Source organism: Amphiprion ocellaris, chromosome 9 (assembly GCF_022539595.1).
Source record: "Amphiprion ocellaris isolate individual 3 ecotype Okinawa chromosome 9, ASM2253959v1, whole genome shotgun sequence".
NCBI classification, from domain to species: Eukaryota; Metazoa; Chordata; class Actinopteri; family Pomacentridae; genus Amphiprion; species Amphiprion ocellaris.
The window spans coordinates 27,391,647-27,413,973 of record NC_072774.1 but is presented as its reverse complement, the minus strand read 5'-3'; the positions used below and the strand labels follow the sequence as shown (position 1 = coordinate 27,413,973).

The following is a 22,327-nucleotide window of genomic DNA, read 5'->3' as shown; positions in this document are numbered from 1 at the left end:
GACAAATACTCACGTAGTTCTTTGACGCAGTCATTGACAAGTTGCTGCTCTTTCTCCTCATAGGAGATAGTTTCTGTCTCCAAATGACTGGCCTGGAAAAAAAGTAATCAAACATTATTGATCAATACTGCACAGATGTTAACAATATTAGAATAACTAACTTCTCATTCAGGATAATATAATAGTATATATCATTATTGTCATTGTATGTATACAACAAAATTGAAAGTGCAGTCCTCATCTGTGCAAAAGTGCAGTAAAAACAGCTTTTAAATACCATGTAGAAGCTGTATAATAATAATAATGATTCCAATGACTGAAATCACAGCACTATAGAATGTGTCCATTTAATATAGAAGTACCCATGAACAAAATGACCTTGCACTGAGCACAGGCGTGTGTTATGCATGTAGTTACATTATGTACAGATGCTGAATCGCATGACTTAAATATGTATCAGGCGGCGAGAATTGATGGGACTCAGAAACACCCCCATAATTTAATCAACTGTTCCTTGTATCATTTCTGATGGATAAGTCCTGATAAGTCCGCAACGGCCGATTTGTAGTAGGATCACACTCATGTGATCGTCAGCAGGCAGCTGATGTAGTGTTCACTTGTTGTCATAGTTACAGTGACCCCAGTGCCACTATCTCACAATGATACAGAAATCTTTAACAAATCCGTGGATCCAGACTATAAGCCGCATCACTGCCTAAATCTAATCACTTGGTCTTTGTGTCATTTCTGACCTTCCCTGAAAATTTCATTCAAATCCGTTTTTCTCTTTTTGAGTAATGTTGCGAACAGACAAGCAGACGGAAGGACAAATGTACGTCGATCATCACATAACAGAAGTCTCTAAAAAGTGAACCACACATGCACAGTTATTTCCCACATTCAGTTTGTACTATTCCCTTATAAATACACTAAAAACATACTGCAGAGAAAGCCAGCAGTGTTTCGTGTAGTTATGGCTCTGGGGTAAAAACAGTTTTTTACTTTGATCTAATAATAAAGAGAAGATCATGCTTTCTAGTGAAAACCTTAGCCATACTGGGAAGAGACTTAATGATGAGTGTATATTTGTAGTATTTTGTATCTGTGAAAAAAAAAATCAGAGGATTCTCTTGAATTTAATAATGATTACTCTTGGTTTAAACCTGGGCTTTCCCCATATGCAGTTCTGTCATTACAATAATATACACTATACTTTTAAAAATACTGCATGCACTGTTTTATACTCTGTTACTTCTAATGTTCTGTCTGTAGGAGCTCATGTGCATGTATACACGTACCTCAGATCGCAATGATTTGTTTTCTTCCTCCAGGTCTTTGAGTTTCTTCTGTAAGGAGTCCAGCGGGAAGAAGGTTGGAGTTGACACATTTGGTTCACTGGGACGCACACTGTAAACACACACGTACATGGGAGAGCTCAGCTTAATGAGTGTTAGTTTATCTCATTTCATCCCATTTTACAGATTTTGTCACCACACAAAGAACCTGCAGCATTTCCACTAATTTAAAGTTGAACAGAGAGAAGTGAGGGAAGGTGAATGAGGGAGACTCACGGTGTGGAGGTGGTCGACTCTCCGTCACTTTCTTCTGCAACGCTGGTGTAAAACTGCAACAGCTCATCTTTCATGGACAGGTCATGGCGCAGCTGAGATACCTGCAGGTGGAAAAACACAAGACGTTCAGACAGAGGACAGACGGCTACAACTCCAAACCCACAGAGAAAACATAACGGGATTTTACATCTCTGTTCTTAGACAAGCCCACGATACATATATTTCTATCTATAGACATTTCCCAAACAACATCACATTTGCAAACACAGAAACAGTCATGGTGTGTACCTCCTCTCGTATGTGCTCCACCTGCTCCTCCAGAACTTCATTCCTCTCACTGAGAGCTTTGTTCTTCTTCAGCAGCGACTGTCCGATGCGAGCAGCCAACTCCAAGTCTCGCTCTTTCTGCACGAAAACAAAGCTTTTTTCTTTTTTTGAGCCAAATAATAGAAATTGTTTTGCAGTTTACTCTCGGTCTTCATGCTAAGCCATCTTACTGCTGGTCCACATACACTGCTGTTCAAAAGTTTGAGGTCACTTAGAAATGTCCTTAATTTTGAAAGAAAAGCGGGTCAATATATCATTGCAGGACTTTTTGTATCATAGTTGACATTTTTGCTGTTTTCAGGCCTAAAATCAACATGGCCGTCTATAACCAAACACCACATGGCATTTTTAGAGAAGGATTCTTCTAAATATTATATATACAATTGAGTAAAATTGAAACTGAAAGTTATTTATAAAGATATTGTTGTATTTTTTTATTAATAAGTGAATAATAAGTGATTGTTTCCATAATAAATAATTAGGGAATTTGTAAAGACATGATCATAAAAAATATTATTTTTTTATTTTAAAAAATGTATGTAAGACTACAAAAGTCCCTGAATTATATATTGACCCAAGCACTGTGTAAAATGAAGATAACATTACATTAATCAGCAATACAGTCTAGACATTATTATTGTGGTAAATGACTATTCTAGCTGGAAACAGCTGATTTTTAATGGAATATCTCCATAGGGGTACAGAGGAACATTTCCAGCAACCATCACTCCTGTGTTCTAATGCTACATTGTGTTAGCTAATGGTGTTGAAAGGCTAATTGATGATTAGAAAACCCTTGTGCAACTATGTTAGCACATGGATAAAAGTGTGAGTTTTCATGGAAAACATGACATTGTCTGGGTGATCCCAAACTTTTGAACGGTAGTGTATATTTCTAATAGACAGGCATGTGAGTGGTAAAATTATTTTCATTTATTTAGCTGAAAAAAAAAACTTATGGGAATAGCTATCAAAATGCTGCACTATTGCTTTAAAATGACACCAGTGTAAATTTGTCCTTGTGGCATGAAGTACGTGAAGGACATTTAGAAGGACAACCAAAACAAGCGGAACATTTCAGGGAGGATTCAAATAATAACAAGCAAAATGGCAAAATGAAAACCACAGAAGATGATTGCGATATTTCGAAAAAGAAACCTTAATAGTCCCACCTCTTATTGTCCACCACAGTGTGAATCTCTTGTGCAAGCATGTGAGAACCTACTGCACTGTAATTAAAAGCTTATTATGAAGCTCTGCAAACCAGGCACTCCTGTTTTTCAGGAGCTCTGAGTTCTGAATAACAACCAACACCGAAAAACCTCTGATTCTGATTGTTGCATGATCTGGAGAAATGTTAAGGTGTGTGGTAAAGTAACATCCAAATGAAGTCCAAGACAGCAGAACATTATAACAAGATGATCAGTTCCATTCACTTCACCCGCTCGTGGTTTTAATGTTGTGGCTGATGTGTGTATATGGCAGCATTAATGGCTCCAAAGAACAAACAAAGAGACTAAAAATACAAAAAATAAAAGCAGCTGATAACGCAGAACCTAATGGCACATATTTATATTTTTCCATCCAAAGGGACTAAACTGCCCACACCGATGAAGGTCATCTGTTTGTTGATGCTATGACATCTCGTTGTGCCGTGTTTAGACAGTAGCTACACGACTGTCTGACTGTTGGATTTCATGGTTCACTTAACAACGACGTCATTCTGGTTCCAGCAGCTCGTGATGAGCTGCTTTACATTCTGTTGGATCAGTCAGATTTGAATATCAGCTGAAGGAGACGAGTTTTATGCTGCCGTTCTATCAAACTTCCGGTGTCAGAAAGTCGTCATAAAGTCACCTTTGTTTAGACTATCACGTAATCATGTTTGACCAAAATGCTTTAGTGTGTTTGAATATGTCATATTCCTCTGGTTTCATTCTACTTTAACTCTTTAAATCACCCAAAATTGCAGGCATGTTATCTTATAAATAAATCACTAGAATTACTCCATTTATTACAACCAGAAACTGTCAAAACAGGAAAATTGTCAGATTTTCAAATTTTACAGTCCTTGAACTAATCATGTGTGATGTGTAGTTTGATCAGTAAAATCAACCAAATCTAGGCTTAAAATCAGGATATTTTTATGTAAGTTACTTCATTCTCCATGTCACATTTACAAATTTGCCTAAATGAACAGTTTGCATCAGATCCTATAAAGAAAACTTAGTTGCAACAGTGGCATAACAAAAATTCACGGACTGCTTGGCTGAACTGCAGGCTGTGTTTATGTAGATGTGTGATTATGTAATATGAAGATTTGGAGGAAAATAAAAGGTATTTGAGCTATAAATAAATAAAGCATGGCCCAAAAATGGTATACAGAGGAGCAAGCTCAACAAGTTGCTCTGAAATACATACTTTCTAGAGCTGATGTACATTGCAGTGTGAAAAATGTCGAAATTTTTCCAGCAGACCTGTGTGCACAAGTCAACTTTAACTTCTGCTGTTTTTTTTAAATAATTTTTGACCTTTTAACTTTGTTATAGTCGACAAAAGAAATTTCGGAGCTCTCCTTACTTCTAGCTGTGATTGTACTGTTACTTTAGAGGTGCAGGACAATATTGATTTAATAAACCTGTATTTAGAGAAAAATTAACCACAGTGAGAAAAAAAATGTGTCAAGCCAAAAGCGTTCAGGAACTACTTGTGGTTCAGAGTGTTCAGATCTGATTTTTATTTACGTGATCTTACCTCTTCCAGCAGTCGAGTGACGGCGTCGATGTCGCTGTAGGTCTTCGTCATCTGGCCCACTCTGTCAGCACACAGCACTGAAGACACACAGAGACAAAAAAAGGTTTAATGCAAAATTCCCATAAGAAGATTTATGAGTGTAGTAAAATTGTGACCATTTTTGCATTTTTCACAGAGTATTATACACACTGGAAAAATGCCCCTCTCAAAACAAGGGGGAAAAAAAACTTATTTCAAGGAACTTTTACCTTGAAATAAGTGGAAAAAATCTGCCAATAGAAAAAAGTGAAAAATGGCTTGGTAAGATTTCTTGAAATAAGATATGATATTTAGAATATTGAGATCTTAAAATTAGCTGGGAAAACTTATTTTAAGCTCTATTTTACCAGGATTGCCAAGCTTAGGTGTCTTAAAATAAGCCAGACATGCTAAAAGAAATGGCAGTTTTTCAGTCAAAAATAGATTTTTGCTTTCATGTAACCTCCTAATTTGAGATGTATTAAACTTATTTTGACTTTTCTTGTAAAAGACAACTCAAAACAAGATAATTTAAAGATTGTTTGACTTAACAAGATATTTAAGAAGCATTGTCTTAAAACAAATCCCTCCATCTTGCTGAAATGTCACTTGTTAAGTGAATTTATCTTAAATCAAGTGGGATGAGACATTGTGACTAAAAATAAGACAAACAGACTTGGTAAGATTTTGAGTTTTTGCAGTGCAGTGAAACCCTCTAAAAGTATGTGATTTCTTTCTTCTTTAAATGTGCTGACTATTTTCTTAAACAATAAAAATCTAAGCGTATTATTTGCCTAAAAAAAGCTCTTTCCATGTACATTACACTTTACCAGTTTATTAGGTACAACGCTGCAACCGAACCATTTTAAGATGTTAATTCACTGTTGAATTCTATGGCATAATAACTAAAGGTGTTTCTGATATTTACTCTGCCCTCATCGATATAAAAGGGATGGAGTGCATCAGTTTTAGTCAGCTAGTATAAATTCCAGCTTATATAACTCAGTAGAGCAAACACAGCTACGTGTTGGATTCCACATTACAACTAGTGTGATTGACAAATAAACAAAGCTTCCATTGGTCCTCTGCTATCTCCTTTCCCTGTTCCTGAATCATATAATGTTCCTAAGAAGTGCACACACCCATGCTATATACATACACACCCACACACTGACCCCATACAGGCCCCTGCTATTCAGTCTGAATGCTGAGTCTGAAAAGATAAGTTATTGAATGCAGACACAGAACAGAATGAGCTCATTGACTCTAAATTCATATGACTTAAAGGTCCAAATTCAAACAGCATCTCATAGACAACCAAACAAACCAAAAGAGCAGTAACTGGTTTCCAAAACTGATTTTATTGCTTATTCTCAGCTTCTTGCAAAATTTTTTCTAAAGCAACAATGACTCTAACAAATTGATAAAAGTACTCTGTGGGGATGTATCAGGTTTTGTCTATTTCTGAACAGCATCATGAGTCACTTTTACCACCGTCAGCTGGAGAGAGAAAGTGTGATCTCACGCTGTCTGGAGGACGACATGACACATGCCTTTGGAAATCAACTATGTAGTTATTTCAGCTTCTACAGAAGTTTTAGCTTAAAAAGAACAGTGCACAGTGAACATACACAACACTGCTACTTCAGAGGCCTCACAGAATGCAAAAGAGGCTTGTCCAATGCAAACGCTACATTTTCATATCCTCACGTGTTACAGTGAGTGTACAGCTTCTGGAAACAGACACCAGGCCTCTAGCTGGCTGCATGTTAGTTAAGGATATTTCCCATCATTATCATCCATTATTAAATCAGCTTTTCTATCCAGTCAAGGTTGAATGAGCAGGCATGACACTGAGCGGCTTCACAGAGGCATTTTGTTTGATTAAATAAGGGCACCTCAATGTCTTCATGGTTTATTTTCACCCAAAGGTTTCAAGGATCATCTGGGATTTAAACCACTTCACATCTACGAACCCATCAGTCAAACAAGTCAAGATGGCAAATAATGAGGTTGCCTGTATAGAAACTACACTTAAGAATCATGATAGTGGCTGTACATAGGCACAACAATATGTGGTCACAGGAAGTTTAACGTTTACCAAGTTCCATCTGTTCTGTAAAGACATTCATCTGAGTTTGGTCTGACAGCTTGCTCAAGCTTGTCTGTGTAGTTTCTTAGTCATCCAGGTCAGGGTAATCATCAGTAAAAATCAACTAGACTTCTCTTGTAGGCGCTTGAAGATGTTTCGCCTTCATCCAAGAGGCTTCTTTAGTTCTAACTGACTAATAGAGAGTTACAGAATTCATAGTTACCTCAGCTCACATGGCTATTGGCCCATTAACTGGCATGACACATCACCATGATTGCTGTCGTTGGTGGACCGCCTGATTTCACAACAATTCACGCCTGGAAGTGTGTGAGTCCTGGGTCATTAATGGGCCAATATCTATGTGAGTTAGAGAGACTATGAATTCTCTAAGTCCCTCATTAGTTAGTTAGAACTGAAGAAGCCTCTTGGATGAAGGTGGAACATCTTCAAGAACCTACAAGAGATTCCAACTGATTTCTACTGAAGCTCCTACGATTGCTCACATTTGCTAAAAAACACCCAAAATTCTTAGTTTTGCAACACTTTGGTTCATAAACCAAAGCATAGGACAAATTAAAATTTTGAAATGATGACTGTGCTGTAGAAAAAGTGCATGTATTGCACTACTTTTGAAAATGTATGTAAGGGAACTGGAATAACAGACTTCAGTGCAATTCATTCAGTAATTTCCCTCAAGACTCCTCACTGTATTTTTCTGATGAAAAATTCATGGGATCACCAAAGTCATGTGGTGTTATTCTCCAGAGATTATGGGTGCAACTTTCACTGCAATATATCCAGTCGCTGCTGACGTATTTCAGAGTTTGATCATACAAGGTTTATTGGTTAGTTTTAACTTCAGACATTTTGATAGATAAAAATCTGACTTACACAGACACAAACTAGGAAAAAATCCAAAATTACACACAACCTTTTCATCTGGGTGGGTTTTCAGACACAGACTGTTACCATGGACACACACAGACAAGGAACATTTTTCACTTATTCATCTGCTATCTGCTCCATTATGAGACTGTACAGTCGATAAGGAAAGGTGCAGCCTGTTTACCTTCATGCTTTCTAATTGTTTGTGTGCTTTCAATGAAATACCATGCTGGTTTATATCCATGGGGACACTCCACCCAGGGTAAATGACTGAGCTTAAACAAATGATGATGGTTTAACTAACAAAGTAACAGTACATAGTAATTTTCTTGCTTGTTTCCTCTATTAATCCACTTTGGTACTAAACAGACACTGCAGACAATGAGGACAAAACATTAAAGAGAAAGCACCAGTAACCTGGATTACGTCAGAGAAGGTGTAACATGATAATGGAAGGCGATCAGGATGTTTTCTTGATATTTTAGACAAAGACTCAGTAACTTAAGAAGATGCACTCCTTCTGTTTTGTGCCACGAAGATGACAAAGTAGAGGAAATGTCACACATTTGGTTGTATTCAGCACCGAACAAGGAACACGTAAGCTAAAAACTATACGTGTTACGCCCTTATAGATAAGTAGAACTACAGATAACCATCTCAGAACATTTTTCTAACAGGTAACTCAGAGTTTTGAGTTGGATGACAGTTAAACCTCCAGATAAAACTATTAGCAGACCTTGCTGGTTTTCAGTCTCGGTGCTGTGCAGCAGGAGTCTGGAGTTACAGACAGCCTGATACGTCTGTCTGCTACTGGGCAACACACAACACACAGGCTCCTGCAAACAAACAAACACCGAGACAACATGCAGAATGGATGCCTGTTATTGTAATCGATACTCCAAACACAGCAATAACAACAGTTAAAATATAATGCAAGTGTGTATCACTGAGCACCGTTTCCTTATTGAACCTGGGTTTATATCTACCTTTATTGCCACTGTAAAACATATTCATGAAACAGTAACATCTGAGTCTTGTGTATTGTTCTTTACACCTTTCCCTACTTTATAATACAGTTACAGAATATATAGTTTGAACATCAACATTGCGTGTTTCTTACAATTGTCATCACTACTCGAGACTATTTAAACCGGCAATGCAAAGCTCTGAGTGCAAAGTAAGACCTGAATGTCATCCAAAACAAACCTTAAATATGGCTTTATTTTCCTAGCTTTATTACATTTTTTTATTTTCAATGCAGCTGCACTCCTCTACAAAATCACCCCAAACACTCTACAATGATTATTCTTTCTGAATATAATTATTTAAGACATCTGGTTGAAAAATTCCTGTATTTTTCTCTTTTTTTTTTTTTTTTTTAGAATCACAGAAAAACAAAAATGTCACTTTTTAAAAAAAATAATGTGCAGTCCTAATTCATACATCAACAAATATTCAGACAAAAGACCAACAATAGATATAAAAAAAAACTCTACTATTTGCATATTTTTATGCATATTTTGAAAAAAAGAAATGACAACTTCACTATAGCAGCTTCAGTTCAGCTGATCTGATTACCCAGACCTCCATCCTTGCTTAATACTAGTATAAATGCAAACCTTTAAAAATCCTTCTGTCATCATCTCTCTGCCTTGTGTATCATTTTAACTGAAAGTAAACTCAAAATGACAAAACACAAACTAACCACCTGCATGTCAAAGCAGATTAATAGTGCATTTTAAAGCCCAGTTAAAACTATAGCGCACTGGGACTCAATGCACAACACTGATGTGACATAAAGAGCCCAACCCATATTTGAACATGTCAGCCCAGCAGGCAGATGAACCACGCTGTGATGAGACCAAATATATGAACCTAATCAGTAACATGAGGGAGAGAAGCTGCACGAAGAAGCCACAGGAGACGTGATACCTTTCAAAAGGTTACACAGCGACTCACTGGTTCATCACTTCTAATAAGGAATTAAGACTTAAGAATCACACAACAACAAATAACACTGGGTGAGACAAAGCAGTGAGAGCTAAGCAGAGCTACTGATTTAGATTAGAGAGATGTCCACAACTACCTTCACACAAAACCTGTTGCATTTCATCCATTTCTTCCTCCTCCTCCTGTTTGGACTCGTCATGACTGGGAAAACAGACATATTCCTCCTCTTTTTCCTCTTCTTCCTCCTGCACTGTGCTCTCAGGACTGGGCAAACAAACATATTCCTTGTCCTCATCAGGCTGGTTGGTGAATTCCAGCTCGTCCTCGGTGCCATAAAAGAACAGTGCCATCCTTAGCTCTGGCACTAAAACAAACCAGTGAAGCACAAAGCCAGCAGATGCAGCTTCATGACTCCTACCAGTATAATCTATGAATCAACACCTAAATGTGCACAGATGTGACACATCCAACGCCGTGCTGGTTCCAAAGTTGAGGGCGTATGTCTCTCTAAACACTCCATTGTAAACGACAGGCAGAGTCTGTGTGGTTCTACCTGTCAGGTAGTATCAGCTGTTTGAATTTCTAAAGGTGTGTGTAATATATGTCCCCAGTGGCAGCTCAGTGAGACTATCCTGACTCCACCTCTTCTCCTCTGTGACTGGTCAGTGAATGGACCACTCGACTTCACCACAGACTAGGGGTAGACTGGCACACACTCACAGTTTGCAGACATCATGATCATCAGCGTATAAAGGCTGACAAACCTAGGTTAAAATACATGCTACAGCTGTAATATTTATGACTGTAGTGGTTCAGAGTGGCAACGTCCAGTGGAAAATAGTCATTTTTCAACCCCCCCTCAAGTGAAGGTAACTTGGTAGAGTCCACTTTGTGGCTGCTCTACTGTCACTATAGAGGCCAAACACCTGTTTCCAGGGTGGGGCCAGACACACAGGAACCTCCACAGGTAAATGTTTTTACCTGTGTTAAACGCCCACATGGTATCAAATGAGATTCCTTAGATAAGAAAACTGCAGTTGGGCTGGAAAATGGCGTCTAAAATGGGAGGTTAAAGCATTTAAATTTCTTGTCTCTTTATGAGAATGTAATTGTAAAAGTGAAATAAATAGATTTTTTTAAAACCTGAAAATATGTTAATCTCACAACACAAATATTTAAATTTACCAACAAATATTTGCCTGAATCTGGACAATTGCATATTATTTCATTATAACCATGTAAACACTGAAGACTCGCTGTTGCAGAAGCAGGTCACTCAAATCTTCAACTATAAATAAACTGAACACAATTCTTATCAATGTGTGCTCTTATCTGCTCTAAACTGCACAGACAAGATGAGCATAGTAAAAATTCACTACTTTCCTAAAATGGAAGCAGCACCCAAACAAAAACAGAAAAGAGCGTTCAAAGTCTAGACAGTCAGAGTCCATCAAAACTCCTGAAACTAGAGCGGAACAATTCATTTAATTGAAATTTAAACAGTAATATAAAACAATACAATTAGCAAACTGCAAAGACTGCAATTTAGGATATACACCATGTAGCATGATGCAGGGCTTAATCGGTTGCATCAGTGGTTTTACAAATTCATGCTTTCCTCCTTCATGACTTTAAAGGTATCTCATGTAGTAAAGCTTCATTATATTTTTTAAATCTATCAGACAATAAACACTGAATAGAAACTTAGCTTAAACAAATTATATTCCAAATACAATTCCAATGCCAGTCAAAAAAAATGCTATTAGATATTTTCCCCACACTGAAAACTAACAATACAACAAACTAATATGGAAACCTTAGAATATGAATGTTCTAAAACATGTTAAATACTGAAAACCAATCCCTAACTGTAGCTTAGGAAACAGGCACCAAAACAAGTTAACCAGACTGTGCAACATGTTCAGTTAAAGTTTCCAGACAACTCAAACTTCAAAACTTTTATCCAGAAGCTTCCCTCCTTAACTGGCAGATCTACAGAATTACAAAACTTTCACAACTTGTGTAAGAAGCGTTTCATAAAGATTCAGAAGTGGTGCTGTAACATACGTAAGTTAACCATTAAGTTTAAACATCTTCCTTGATGCTTTATCACATCACTTAAATGGTTCAGGGGTTAAGAATAAACAGAGGGAGAACTGTTATCACTCAGTCAGACAATTCAATTATTAACTGTCCTCGGTGCTCATCCGAGTACATGTTAGCTGTTCTCTTAAAACAAACATGTTTCAGCTCTTAATTCATGTGAGAATCTATTAAAAGATGAGTATTGGAAAATACATGAATATATTTTTGCCAAAAAATGGCAAAATATTATCATAATATGCCTATAAAGTTAGACAGTTTGATTACATGTTAAGAAAAATAAACTCTGTATACTGTATTATATGTGTATCTTAGCTGACCTGGTGAAACCTATAAGGCCCAATCCTCCATATATGATTTTGGGTCACATCAAAATGGGCCCAACTCTCTGCTCATTAGTCACTGCTTAAGTGTCTTAATTACTGTAATTGGTGAAGAAAACTGATGCCAGCTCAGTACCGGCCTGCACGCTTGAGTAACTCCCTTCAATGGTCCTATGGATGAAGAGCCGCAGGCAACAAAAGAGCTCTGGACAAACACCGCTCAGTGCTTCTGGGAAGTGTTTTCCCACCATCATCGCCTTTCTGCTCCCATTTTGCTCTTCACACATCATTAGTTTTTGAATTCTTACTCTCATGCATCCTCCTCTGTGTCTGTTAGGTTTCTGTTGGCATATTTTGCAGTACTTTTTAAAAATATTCACTAAATTAGACAATAATTAGCTACAGGTATAAACCATTTGCTAAAATCTGTGAGACTTTGTACTCAGTTTCCTTCCAGATACCTACAGGTTTGTGGCTTTATTCATGCTACAGCTTGTAAGCCCAGCCACTGATTATTTTCTTATTATAACCCCCAGCAGCAAAAGGTATCATGTCATGCAGATTCCCTCACTGTTAGCTGCTACAATATCACAGGATCGGGATATCAGTGAAGAAATTAATGATAATTATGAGAAATTAATATGTTTTGGTGCTGCCCATCTATTCAGAGCTTTGACCATATAGAAAACTGTAGTTCCAGAGTGTGAAGCTGCTGATTATGTTTTTACAGCTCTGATCTGTAGCCTTAACAGCAGTTACTTTGCAATTTATCATGATGACTGTGTTTTTTGAGGTATTTATCTAGAATTTTTTTCACATTTTTTTTGCATATATATCTTTCCCTTTCTTGTTTCGAATTGTTGCCATATGTCTATATGCCATTATTTTTTGTATCTTTTTGTTGCATGTATGTTTAAAGAACATGGTGAAACAATTTGAGACTATATTTTATAATATGAATAAAAGAGGATAAAAAAGCTATACGTCTCACTCATATTTCCTTTGAGGTCACAACTGTAGCCTCTTTATTAAGAAAGCAACAACAGACAGAGAGCTACTAGTTGTCCTACTTACTGCAAATACAGTCTCTAAAATACAGAATGTAATGTCTAAGAAAAATTAACATACTTTTTCCTTATTCACATGCTAATATGGTGTTTTTTTTCTATGCTAGGATACATATTTTGAGTAAAATATCACAGCCAACACGATGTCTGAGCGATTGATGACAGTCTCAAAACCCTGGTTTTAGACATCCTGGTTTTCATATGTAACAAACCTCAGGAACCAATCAGAATTGGTTTCCAGTTCAAACATCTACAGCTGAATTACTCCAATACTACAACTTGTCATTGCGCAGTGTAGAGTAGTTTGATAGTGTCTGAGGAGAACTGTAAGGTTAGAGCTAGAGCTGAGTGGAAAGGGGCACAGATATCATTTAAAAGCTAAACTTGGAAACAAACATAATTTACTTGAAGCAGTATCAAACAGTTTCTTAAATCACAGCAAAACTGCCACTAATGTACGTGCTTTGTCACCCAGATTCACTTGGTTTTCTACAACTCTCCCTCACATTCCCTCTAAAACAATAAGTTGCTCTTTTCCTGAGCGCCAGCCCTCTGTCCTGCTTGTCCTCTGTCCATTCAGCCATTTGTTTTGAAGGCTTTGAAAAGTGCCAAAGACTATTTGGCAGGCAGCTAACAACAAGAGCGGCTTGGAGTGGAGCAGCATGCAAATCATCGGGCTAAATATAAGCCAACCTACTTCCTCAACCCTCCCCTGCAACTCTCAGAATAAAACCAGCTGCCTTCTATTTCTGCCTCCACACTCCATGACAAGACTTATCAAAGAAACCGTACGTCACATCTCATCTAGTATTTAATCATTTCAGCACCAGGCATTTAAAAGAAAAAACAAAAAAGGACTAAAAACAGAAAATCAAAGCTGGGCTGGCAGCCATAGCTGAATAATATCGCAGACGTTAAAGCTCAACAGCTCACATTGGGAAGATGCTGAGCTGTCTCAAACTGTTATGTAAGAATTTCAACAGAGCATCCCTGGCACAGATGCAGAATAAAGCCCACATAACTAATCGATCTTACTCTTCACATCAAATGTAGAGCTTAATCATATCAAAATGGAACAAATTCTCAAACATGCACCTGTGTTCATTCAAAGGGAAAGCAATGATAACAGGTGATGCAATGGGTTACATAGCACATTATGTAATGGAGCATAGCAGCGACATTACAAATGATAGGGAGGGAAAGATGATGAAAGAAGCAGAGAGGACAACATCCTACTAATAAACCAACCACTGATATAACCTGCTGTTAGTCACACCTGTCACATGACCAGCCACCATCAGTCCTCCACATGTCTTAGTGGTTCAATCTGTAGATTCATTACTCCCCACAGGTTACAAAGTGAAGCTGCTGCAAGACAATAGCACAGGCTGTCGTAACAAACTGGGGTACATTATATAAAAACAGTCACTGCACCAAAATCTGTGGTTAAAGAGTCATTTTACAGCTATTTCTTTCGACTTATCTGTTGTTTATTATGATCAAATATGGCACAAAATGCTTAATACTACACAAAATAGCACATAAAGGGTGCTTCCAAAAATTCACAAGCACAGGCAGGTATTTCAGAGCTCTTGACAGATTTAGCTGCTTTTATCCAGTAACTTTGCCACTTATCTTTATGATTCACCAGTGCAGGTCTGACTGTGTTTTTGCTGCTGTGATTACAACATAGCTGGCATTAGCACCTGCAGCTCTCTGGTCCTGATCCAGAAACAGCACAGAGGAACCACAACGAAACCCAGTCCCACTTCCTGCACCCACAGCTACCGTTTTAGCTCTGTTTTAGATGCCACACTGACTCAGATGCCACATAGCAGCTACTGTCTGCTGTAGCTTTAATGCTGCTGTCCTTTCATAACTTCAGTGGTGAGAATGCCAAGCCACAAGGTCACTTTCACATGGTTTCAGTAGGAATTAAACAAGAAGGAAAACATCAATTTAAGATGATTCCACTTCTATTTTGTAATTTTTTAAAAAAAAAAAAATCTACAATTGGTTTAAGGTAAAATTTTATATTATTTCATGTCAACTTTTGATCAACTGCTATCAAACATCAAGCACGAAAGACATCCTTAAAACAACACTTAATTCTCAACTCACTTTCTAAAACGTCCTCTTCTCCATTACTTACTTTCATTCTTTAACGACAAGTTCAGATCTAGATGTATGAACTGCACAGCAAGCAGCTTTCTTATTGCACCCAGCTAGTTTATAAGCAGCTCTTTTCTAGTTTTGGTACTTCCAATACATTTGATTCTACAACAGTTACAAAAAATCATCCCTAAACTATGTATTATATGATGTATTGTGGTGATCTAATAACTGCACAAGTATTGTATTCAAATATACAATAAAAAACTACTGCAAAACCAACCTCTTACCACTACTACATTCCCAATGACACCACACCAGTAAGTAATTTGACTTTTGCGCAGCACAAACACTTCAGCAGACTCTTACCATCAGTACACTCCTCATAGTACCAGTCCAGTTCATAGTAGTCTGCCTTGACAAACCTCTGGCCTCTGGTGTGGCCTCGTCTCTTCATCCTCACTGCTCTGACAGACAGCTGCACACTTTCCAATGTCCCAGCATACTTAGCTGTAGCATCGCTGGCGGATCCAGCATCCCAGCATGGTCAGAGACGAGCACCTGTCACTGGGCTCTAATCAGTTACTGATAAAGCCCGTCGGTCACTCGGTCAGCACCCGGTTCTGCTCTCCCAGCATGCTTAGCGGCTACCAGTGGGCACATTGTTGATTAGAGACTCCTCATATGTCGCTTCTGTTCCAATTATCAGCGGCCTGTCAGGGTGTTATGCTCCATTTGTTGTGTTGCTGGAGTCATTCCTGCTTGTCATCCCACAGAACCGTTACTTGCGTCATCAGTTGTCAGCAGGCAAAAAAAAACCAAAAAACCTGTCACTTTATTGTGTTTTTATCCACTGTGAATTCTTTACAGTTTCAGCTGTCTTCTGTCAATCTGTCAGTCTGTCACTCCAAAGCTTCAGCAGATGTATCCAATCCTATCATCTCATGCTGGAATCCATTCATAGCTTCAAGTCAATTTATCTTCTGCCCCTGTGAGTCTGTCCTCTTGCTAGTGTTGTCCTCTTGAGGTCCTAAATCATAACCTTTTCCTTCCCTACTGTGACATTCCCAGCTCACCGGCAGCACCAGCTCTACACATGGACCACCGCATTCCTCACAATGACTCAATAAACACAGAGATACAGAGAGTGAGGGAGCAGCAGCAGCAGCAGCAGTCACGGGTTTTGCAGCAGAAATGATGATAATGATGACATAGAGGGATGGGCAGGCTCAAAGAGCGTCCACAGCCAATCACAGCGAGCCTAATCCCGCCCACCATTCACATGTCAGCAGTTCCCCCTCCTCTCCTCTACTTTGTCCTTCTGTGTGGTTGCTATAGTAACAGGCTCAGACTCCAAGGCCTACGGCTGAGCAGCATGTAGAAGCAGTTAGCAGGGAAGAGGCAGCGTTGGCAGAGGTGACGTGGCAAACCCAAAATGAATGAACCCTCTGAGCGTTCAAGGATTAGTGATGAAATGAATGCATGTGAGAGAGTAAGTTGAACATTAGCGAGAAGCAAAGCACCACCAATTTAATAACAATATAAACAAAGTTCAATGTCAACCACCTTGAAAGTGCAAACACAGGCTAATACTGAAAATGATTAAAATAATAAGCTCAACACATCCTACAGCTCACGATGTGGAGCTAACAGGTGCTAACAGGCTAACTGCACACAAATTGATGCTTTCTAAAAGAGGATCAACTGAGACATAATAGTCTGCATTTCTCCTACTGCTAATAAAGTGACTCACACACAGTTTAATTCTAATGAGCCAGAGGAGCCACATAACTGCTCCAGTTTTACTCGTATAATGCAGTGAGGTTGCATCAGCCCCCTGTTTTAGATGTAGTCACAGCTCACCAAGTGTTTCTACATGAGAATACATGCATTATGACTACATCTGTGATGATTCCATGATGACTGTTTAGTAAAAGTATGCAGTTACACCAAAAGGTGAACTATCAATAAAAATGTATTCAGTTTATATAAAGGTAATATGAAACTTTTTTGATAAGGAAATGAAAATAATGCAAGATTATCTCAAGATATCAAGAACAAACAGCGCTAGTTGTGATTATTCACTGGCCTCTTTAAAATCATTTTCCATCCATATCCCCAACACACTGATTGGTATTATTTATGTGACAATACTTAACTGCAACTACACTGTAGATACACACAGGAAAAATCTATCAATCAGACCACCCAACTCCTTTGTTTAGTCAGACATGTAGGTGTGATGTTAATACAACATGGAGCTGTTATCAGTTGATCAGTTGCGTCCAAGTTTTCATCTCCTCAGACATGCTCTTCTCATGCAGCAGGTACAAACATCGACCACTTGAGCGAGACAATTCATTGCACAAGTAAATGCTTAAACACTATGACTTATATAATACTCTAGGATGGTTGGCACAATCACTTTATCAGGGAGCATCACACTAAGGACAAGTCGAGCTTTATGACCATCATGAAACCTGCTGCTGCTCATATATCACAGCCCCTGAGGGTGTCGGTACCCTGCCATCTGTTTGAGGAACAATATGCCTTCAGTTTGGATGAAGATAGCAAAAAAACATAAAATAACACAAAAATCCATGTGGAAAATACAGCTGGTAATAAAGCACAACAGCCACCCTGCTAAAAGCTCTCTGCAGGATGTCTCATAACATTTCTTACGTAACATGACCTTGTCGTTGCCTCTTAACCTGGCTGTCTTTGACGAATGTCGAGGTCAAAGTGACCAGTCAGCAGGGGGCATCGAGATGAAGCTTCAGCTCTCAGTTGCCCCTATTTATAAAATGTTTGATCTATTCTTAGAAACAGTTTTTACCCTGAGTCACTACTCAAGTAGACATGAATTACAACTGAATAATTGATGGTGAAAAAACCCACTTTACGCTCCCTGGATTTGCTGTGTGCGGTGTTTGCACGTGTTTAACTGAGATGTGTGCATATTTGATTCCAATTGTGTGCAAATGTGTGTGTGAGTGTGTGTTTTACAGCTGGCATAGATGACAACCACAGTTTGATAAGACAAGAGCAGACATGTGCAGTAAAACACAACGTGAGAGCTCAGTGCAAGTGAAAACACAACATTGCAATGCAGAGTGAGACACAGAGACAGACCATCGAGTGTGTTTGTTGTGGCAACCGTGGCCAGCTGTCCTGCACACACTGTGACAGACAGAAGGCCATCTCTCTATCGCTCGCTCTGATTCCTACGTGGTCAAGGTCAGCATAAATCTGAAATCTCTTATTGTCACTCCCCATTAACAGATTCCTCAACGTTGAACTAGAATTACCTGTCCATTGTGTAGTGTTCACTTGCTTTGATTAAAATGCCAATATCTTTAGAAAACAGTTTCAGTCAACTCACAGAAGTATTTGAGGGTCTCCTCTATCTGTTCAGTAGTCAGGTCGAGGGCAGAGTCGGGCTCCACGAGCGGCGTGTGCAGCCAGTCATCCTGATCATAGCCGAAGATGGTGTCGGCCCTCAGCTTGTAGACCGGCAGTTGTTCCTCCAATAAGCTGATAATCTCAAGCTCCGGCAAGTCAGTACTGTTACACACATCTGCACAAGGACAAAGACAGAAACAACGCGGTGATTGTTACTTATTTTAAATGATATTTTCTTTTAGTCATTATAGATTTCATACAGACAGTGGACACAGTAAAACAAACTGTTAGTTCTTGGTATTGTAATTCAACAGAAAAAACATTTCACAGGTGTCCCTACAAGATTGGACCTGAAGGTGTATGAGGCCCTCTAGTGGCTCAGTGAGGAACTGACCAAGCTCTTCCTGTAGCAACTGAAGGGTCATTTGTGTTAGTTTGTATCCTCAGGAGATCAAACCTGTTGCAGCTGTGCAATAAATCTCAATGCAACAATGTAAATAAAACCCTTTGTGTGGTTCCACAACCTCAGCTGCTGCATAAATGCATTCCCCACCCATACTGCATCAGCCCGTCATGAGTAAAAAGATAGTAATACAAGTTATGCACAGCATTTAAGACCTATTTTTATCTCCAATTTATGCATGAAAAATTTCACTGCACAATATAATTCACTAGTATCTGTACAGCCAGCTGATTCAATGTCTATCAAGGAGACAAAAAATAAGCGGGACAATTTACAGGCTTCCACTGTAACCACGAGACACGACCCAAATAAATAAAACAATGACGGGCACCTGAAGACCAAACCAAGTTCAAGATTCTCAATATGATCAGATTAGTACAACTACAGACAAACTGTACTACTAACAAATAAAAAAGACAAGAAAGTTTTAGACAATAGCTTCTGCAACCATAAATAAATCATTTTTGACACAACAGCCAAACCGGTCCACAAACTCTCCGTAAGTCAACAACAACCTTTGACCGTAAACCACTAATTCAAACAGAGAACCAAAACCTGACCTCAGCTTTCAGCTATGTGCTTCTCTGTTCACACATCACTTCAGAGTGCTATTAAAAGGCCTCCATTAGAACACACATCCTCTCTGTTGACACACACAATTCAGGTTTTAGTCACTTTTTTCTCTACGGAAATATGGAACACAGTAGCTCTTCCATGGACATAGAATGTGAATTAACACACAGTAAAAAATAATGTCCTTTGTTTCCCCGTTGTGTTGCTCCACTGTCTGTCTGTCTGTCTGTGTCTCCCAAACAATGCTGTCTCTTACAGTTTGCTAATCCAGACTGAATGACTGACTGTGCTGGAAAACACACAGAGCAGCTGGGGAATCATTCAGCAAACACAGCCAGTGGAGTTTCAATACAGAAGTAAGTACTGAAATCCTACCGAAGCCAATAGTAAAAGGGACATTTTACCATGACATGGGTTTCACTTATTTGTGTCACTTTAAAATAGTGGAATAATGCTTAGAAAATAACACATTATTGTCTTTGGATTAAGTGGTATGAATCATTTGAATGATAAGTAGTCTTTATGCTGCACTTAATACACAATGCAGCAGCAGCTCCATTATATTTGATCTTTTCTGCTTAGTTCTGTAACACTGCATGTATTAAAAGCTGCAACCTTACATGCGCACAATTAACACTTAAGCAAACCTACTTCTCCTCTGTACAATAAGTCCAATGCATCTCAGCTCCCAAAATAAATACTGATAGGACATGTTTTGGTGTAATAATAGCACAAAACCTTTCTGTAGCTTGTGCTGACAAAAGGTCAGTGGAGACAGTAAAAGCTGTGGATCTGTGTGTGTTGTGTTTTCAATTTTTAGGCGCATTTACCCACTCTAGGTTGCACTATTTTCACTGCTCTGTAATGGAAACTAAATATGTGAAATGTGCACAAAAATCTCACCAGAACTGACCAAAGTTCAATGTAAACAGACTTTCTGTGATAACTGAGAGTACGTGACTGTTCAATGTTTAGATGCACCATTAATCTTATCACAGAACGTTTTTTTTTTTTTTAAAGTTATTTTTTTTGGCCTTTTTGTCTGCTTTATTGGATCGGCACAGTGAGAGAGAGACAGGGGAAGACATGCAGCAAAGGGCCGCGAGCAGGAATCAAACCCGGGCCAGCTGCATCGGGGACCAGCCCTGTACATGAGTCGCCTGCTCAACGCGTTGAGCTATACGGGCGCCCGATCACAGAACGGTTTTAAATCATCTTGCAGGGACTAATTTCTTCACACAAAATCAGACTATTAAAGGAGCACCTGGCAGCACTGGTTTAACTTTTGAATTATTAGGATTAATGACCAGAAGAAGTTAAAATCCACTGTTTAAATGTAAATACAGACTGGGAGCACAAAGAACACAACCTGCAGGAACATGCCAACATTAATAGCACCCATTAACTACCAGAGCAGGAGAGTTCAAGTTCAAATGTAAGAATAGTCCCACAGTCAGTCTGAGTAACAAACACCCCAATACGTGTGTGAGATACAGAGGCATGGAAATACAGAGTTTTGTCAAACTAAGGCCAAAAAAATGGACAATTCAAAATCCCTGTGTTATACTGCACCAACATGAGCCCCAACACTGTCCATACAGTGCTGTGTAACTAATCACTACACGGAGACCCTAAATTAGGGCACTGAGCCCGATACAAGCATGTGAGCTGGACTCAGACCAGCAGCACGTGATCTTGGTGTCAGATTGTTGAAACAGCTGGATGTGACTTTCCAAATGTTGCTAAACAGTATGAACCCAAGAGTATGGCTAGAATATGGCTGCCTCCTGTTAACCAGCACAGTACAGTAAGAGACAGTCTACAAGCCAAGTCTGCCTTTCTGTAATACACTTATTTCAATTTTTTTAACTTTTAAAACCCAAAAACACAACCTCTTATACTGTTAGAACACAGAGAAGCTTTAATCTAACTTTTTCAGACATCCCAAAAATTCACCAGCCAACACTTGAAAATACAAGTATTTAACTGGTGAAGACAGACAGTTCCTTAACGCTCCATTAACTGTCCAAGTCTCTAAAAGGAAGAAAGCAGCTGACTGTCTCCCTGACACACAGGAAGAGACAAACAAACACAGGGGAGATAAAGTGAGTGAAATTCTATCCAGATGTTGGACAGCTGCTCATAAAGCTGAACCCTCCTAAAAACCATTCAGTGCTCAGTATACTCACTCATGGTGCCTGAAGCCCGACAACTACCAACCGTCCTGCCCTCCAATCACATTTTCCACTGGTCCAGGAGAGGGCAAGGTCGCAAAAAGTAACACCAACGGGACAGAGAGAGAGAGAGAAAGAGGGGAAAGAGCATCGGGAGGGCGAGAGACAGGAAGAACAAGAGCGAGAAAAGTTTTAGAGGACGACACAGAGTGGAAGAGACGAAGAGAGGGAGGGAGGAGTGAAGAGGAGAAGAGGGCCAAACTGGTCCGTCATGCCTGACATGCCAATGACGATAGCTGCACGGACCGCCCCACTCTCCCCCTCTCCCTCACTCTGACAGCCAGGAAACTCAGCTGGACTCTTCCTACGAGCTGAAAAACACACACATGCTCCGTCCTGATCCTGCATAAACACACTGCAGCTAACAGCAGACCTGAAGCTCTTCACACCACAGCTCCAACTCCTTCATTAAACCCTAATATCAAGAGACTGACCTTTCAAAATGTCTGGGAG

At 39.0% G+C, this 22,327-nt stretch overlaps 1 protein-coding gene across 7 annotated transcripts in view; it reads right to left on the bottom strand.

Annotated features, from left to right (window-relative positions):
- The window catches only part of trak1a (trafficking protein, kinesin binding 1a), a 49,445-nt gene that overhangs the window by 13,272 nt on the left and 13,846 nt on the right, over positions 1–22,327 (bottom strand). For 2 of the 7 annotated variants that reach the window (XR_002748242.3, XM_023299779.3), the window contains exons 1-6: positions 9,734–10,160; positions 4,653–4,729; positions 1,860–1,976; positions 1,572–1,672; positions 1,299–1,407; positions 14–92 (exon numbers count right to left, since the gene is read on the bottom strand). Coding sequence is in view for 6 of the 7 variants with exons in the window: in XM_023299779.3 (XP_023155547.2) it covers positions 14–92; positions 1,299–1,407; positions 1,572–1,672; positions 1,860–1,976; positions 4,653–4,729; positions 9,734–9,947 (697 nt within the window). In the remaining variant the exon portion in view is untranslated. Of the gene's footprint in view, positions 1–13; positions 93–1,298; positions 1,408–1,571; positions 1,673–1,859; positions 1,977–4,652; positions 4,730–9,733; positions 10,161–15,571; positions 16,359–18,584; positions 18,780–21,829; positions 22,036–22,327 lie in introns of those variants that run through there. The other 5 variants (XM_035943959.2, XM_055013558.1, XM_055013560.1 and 2 more) reach the window with 5 other exon arrangements.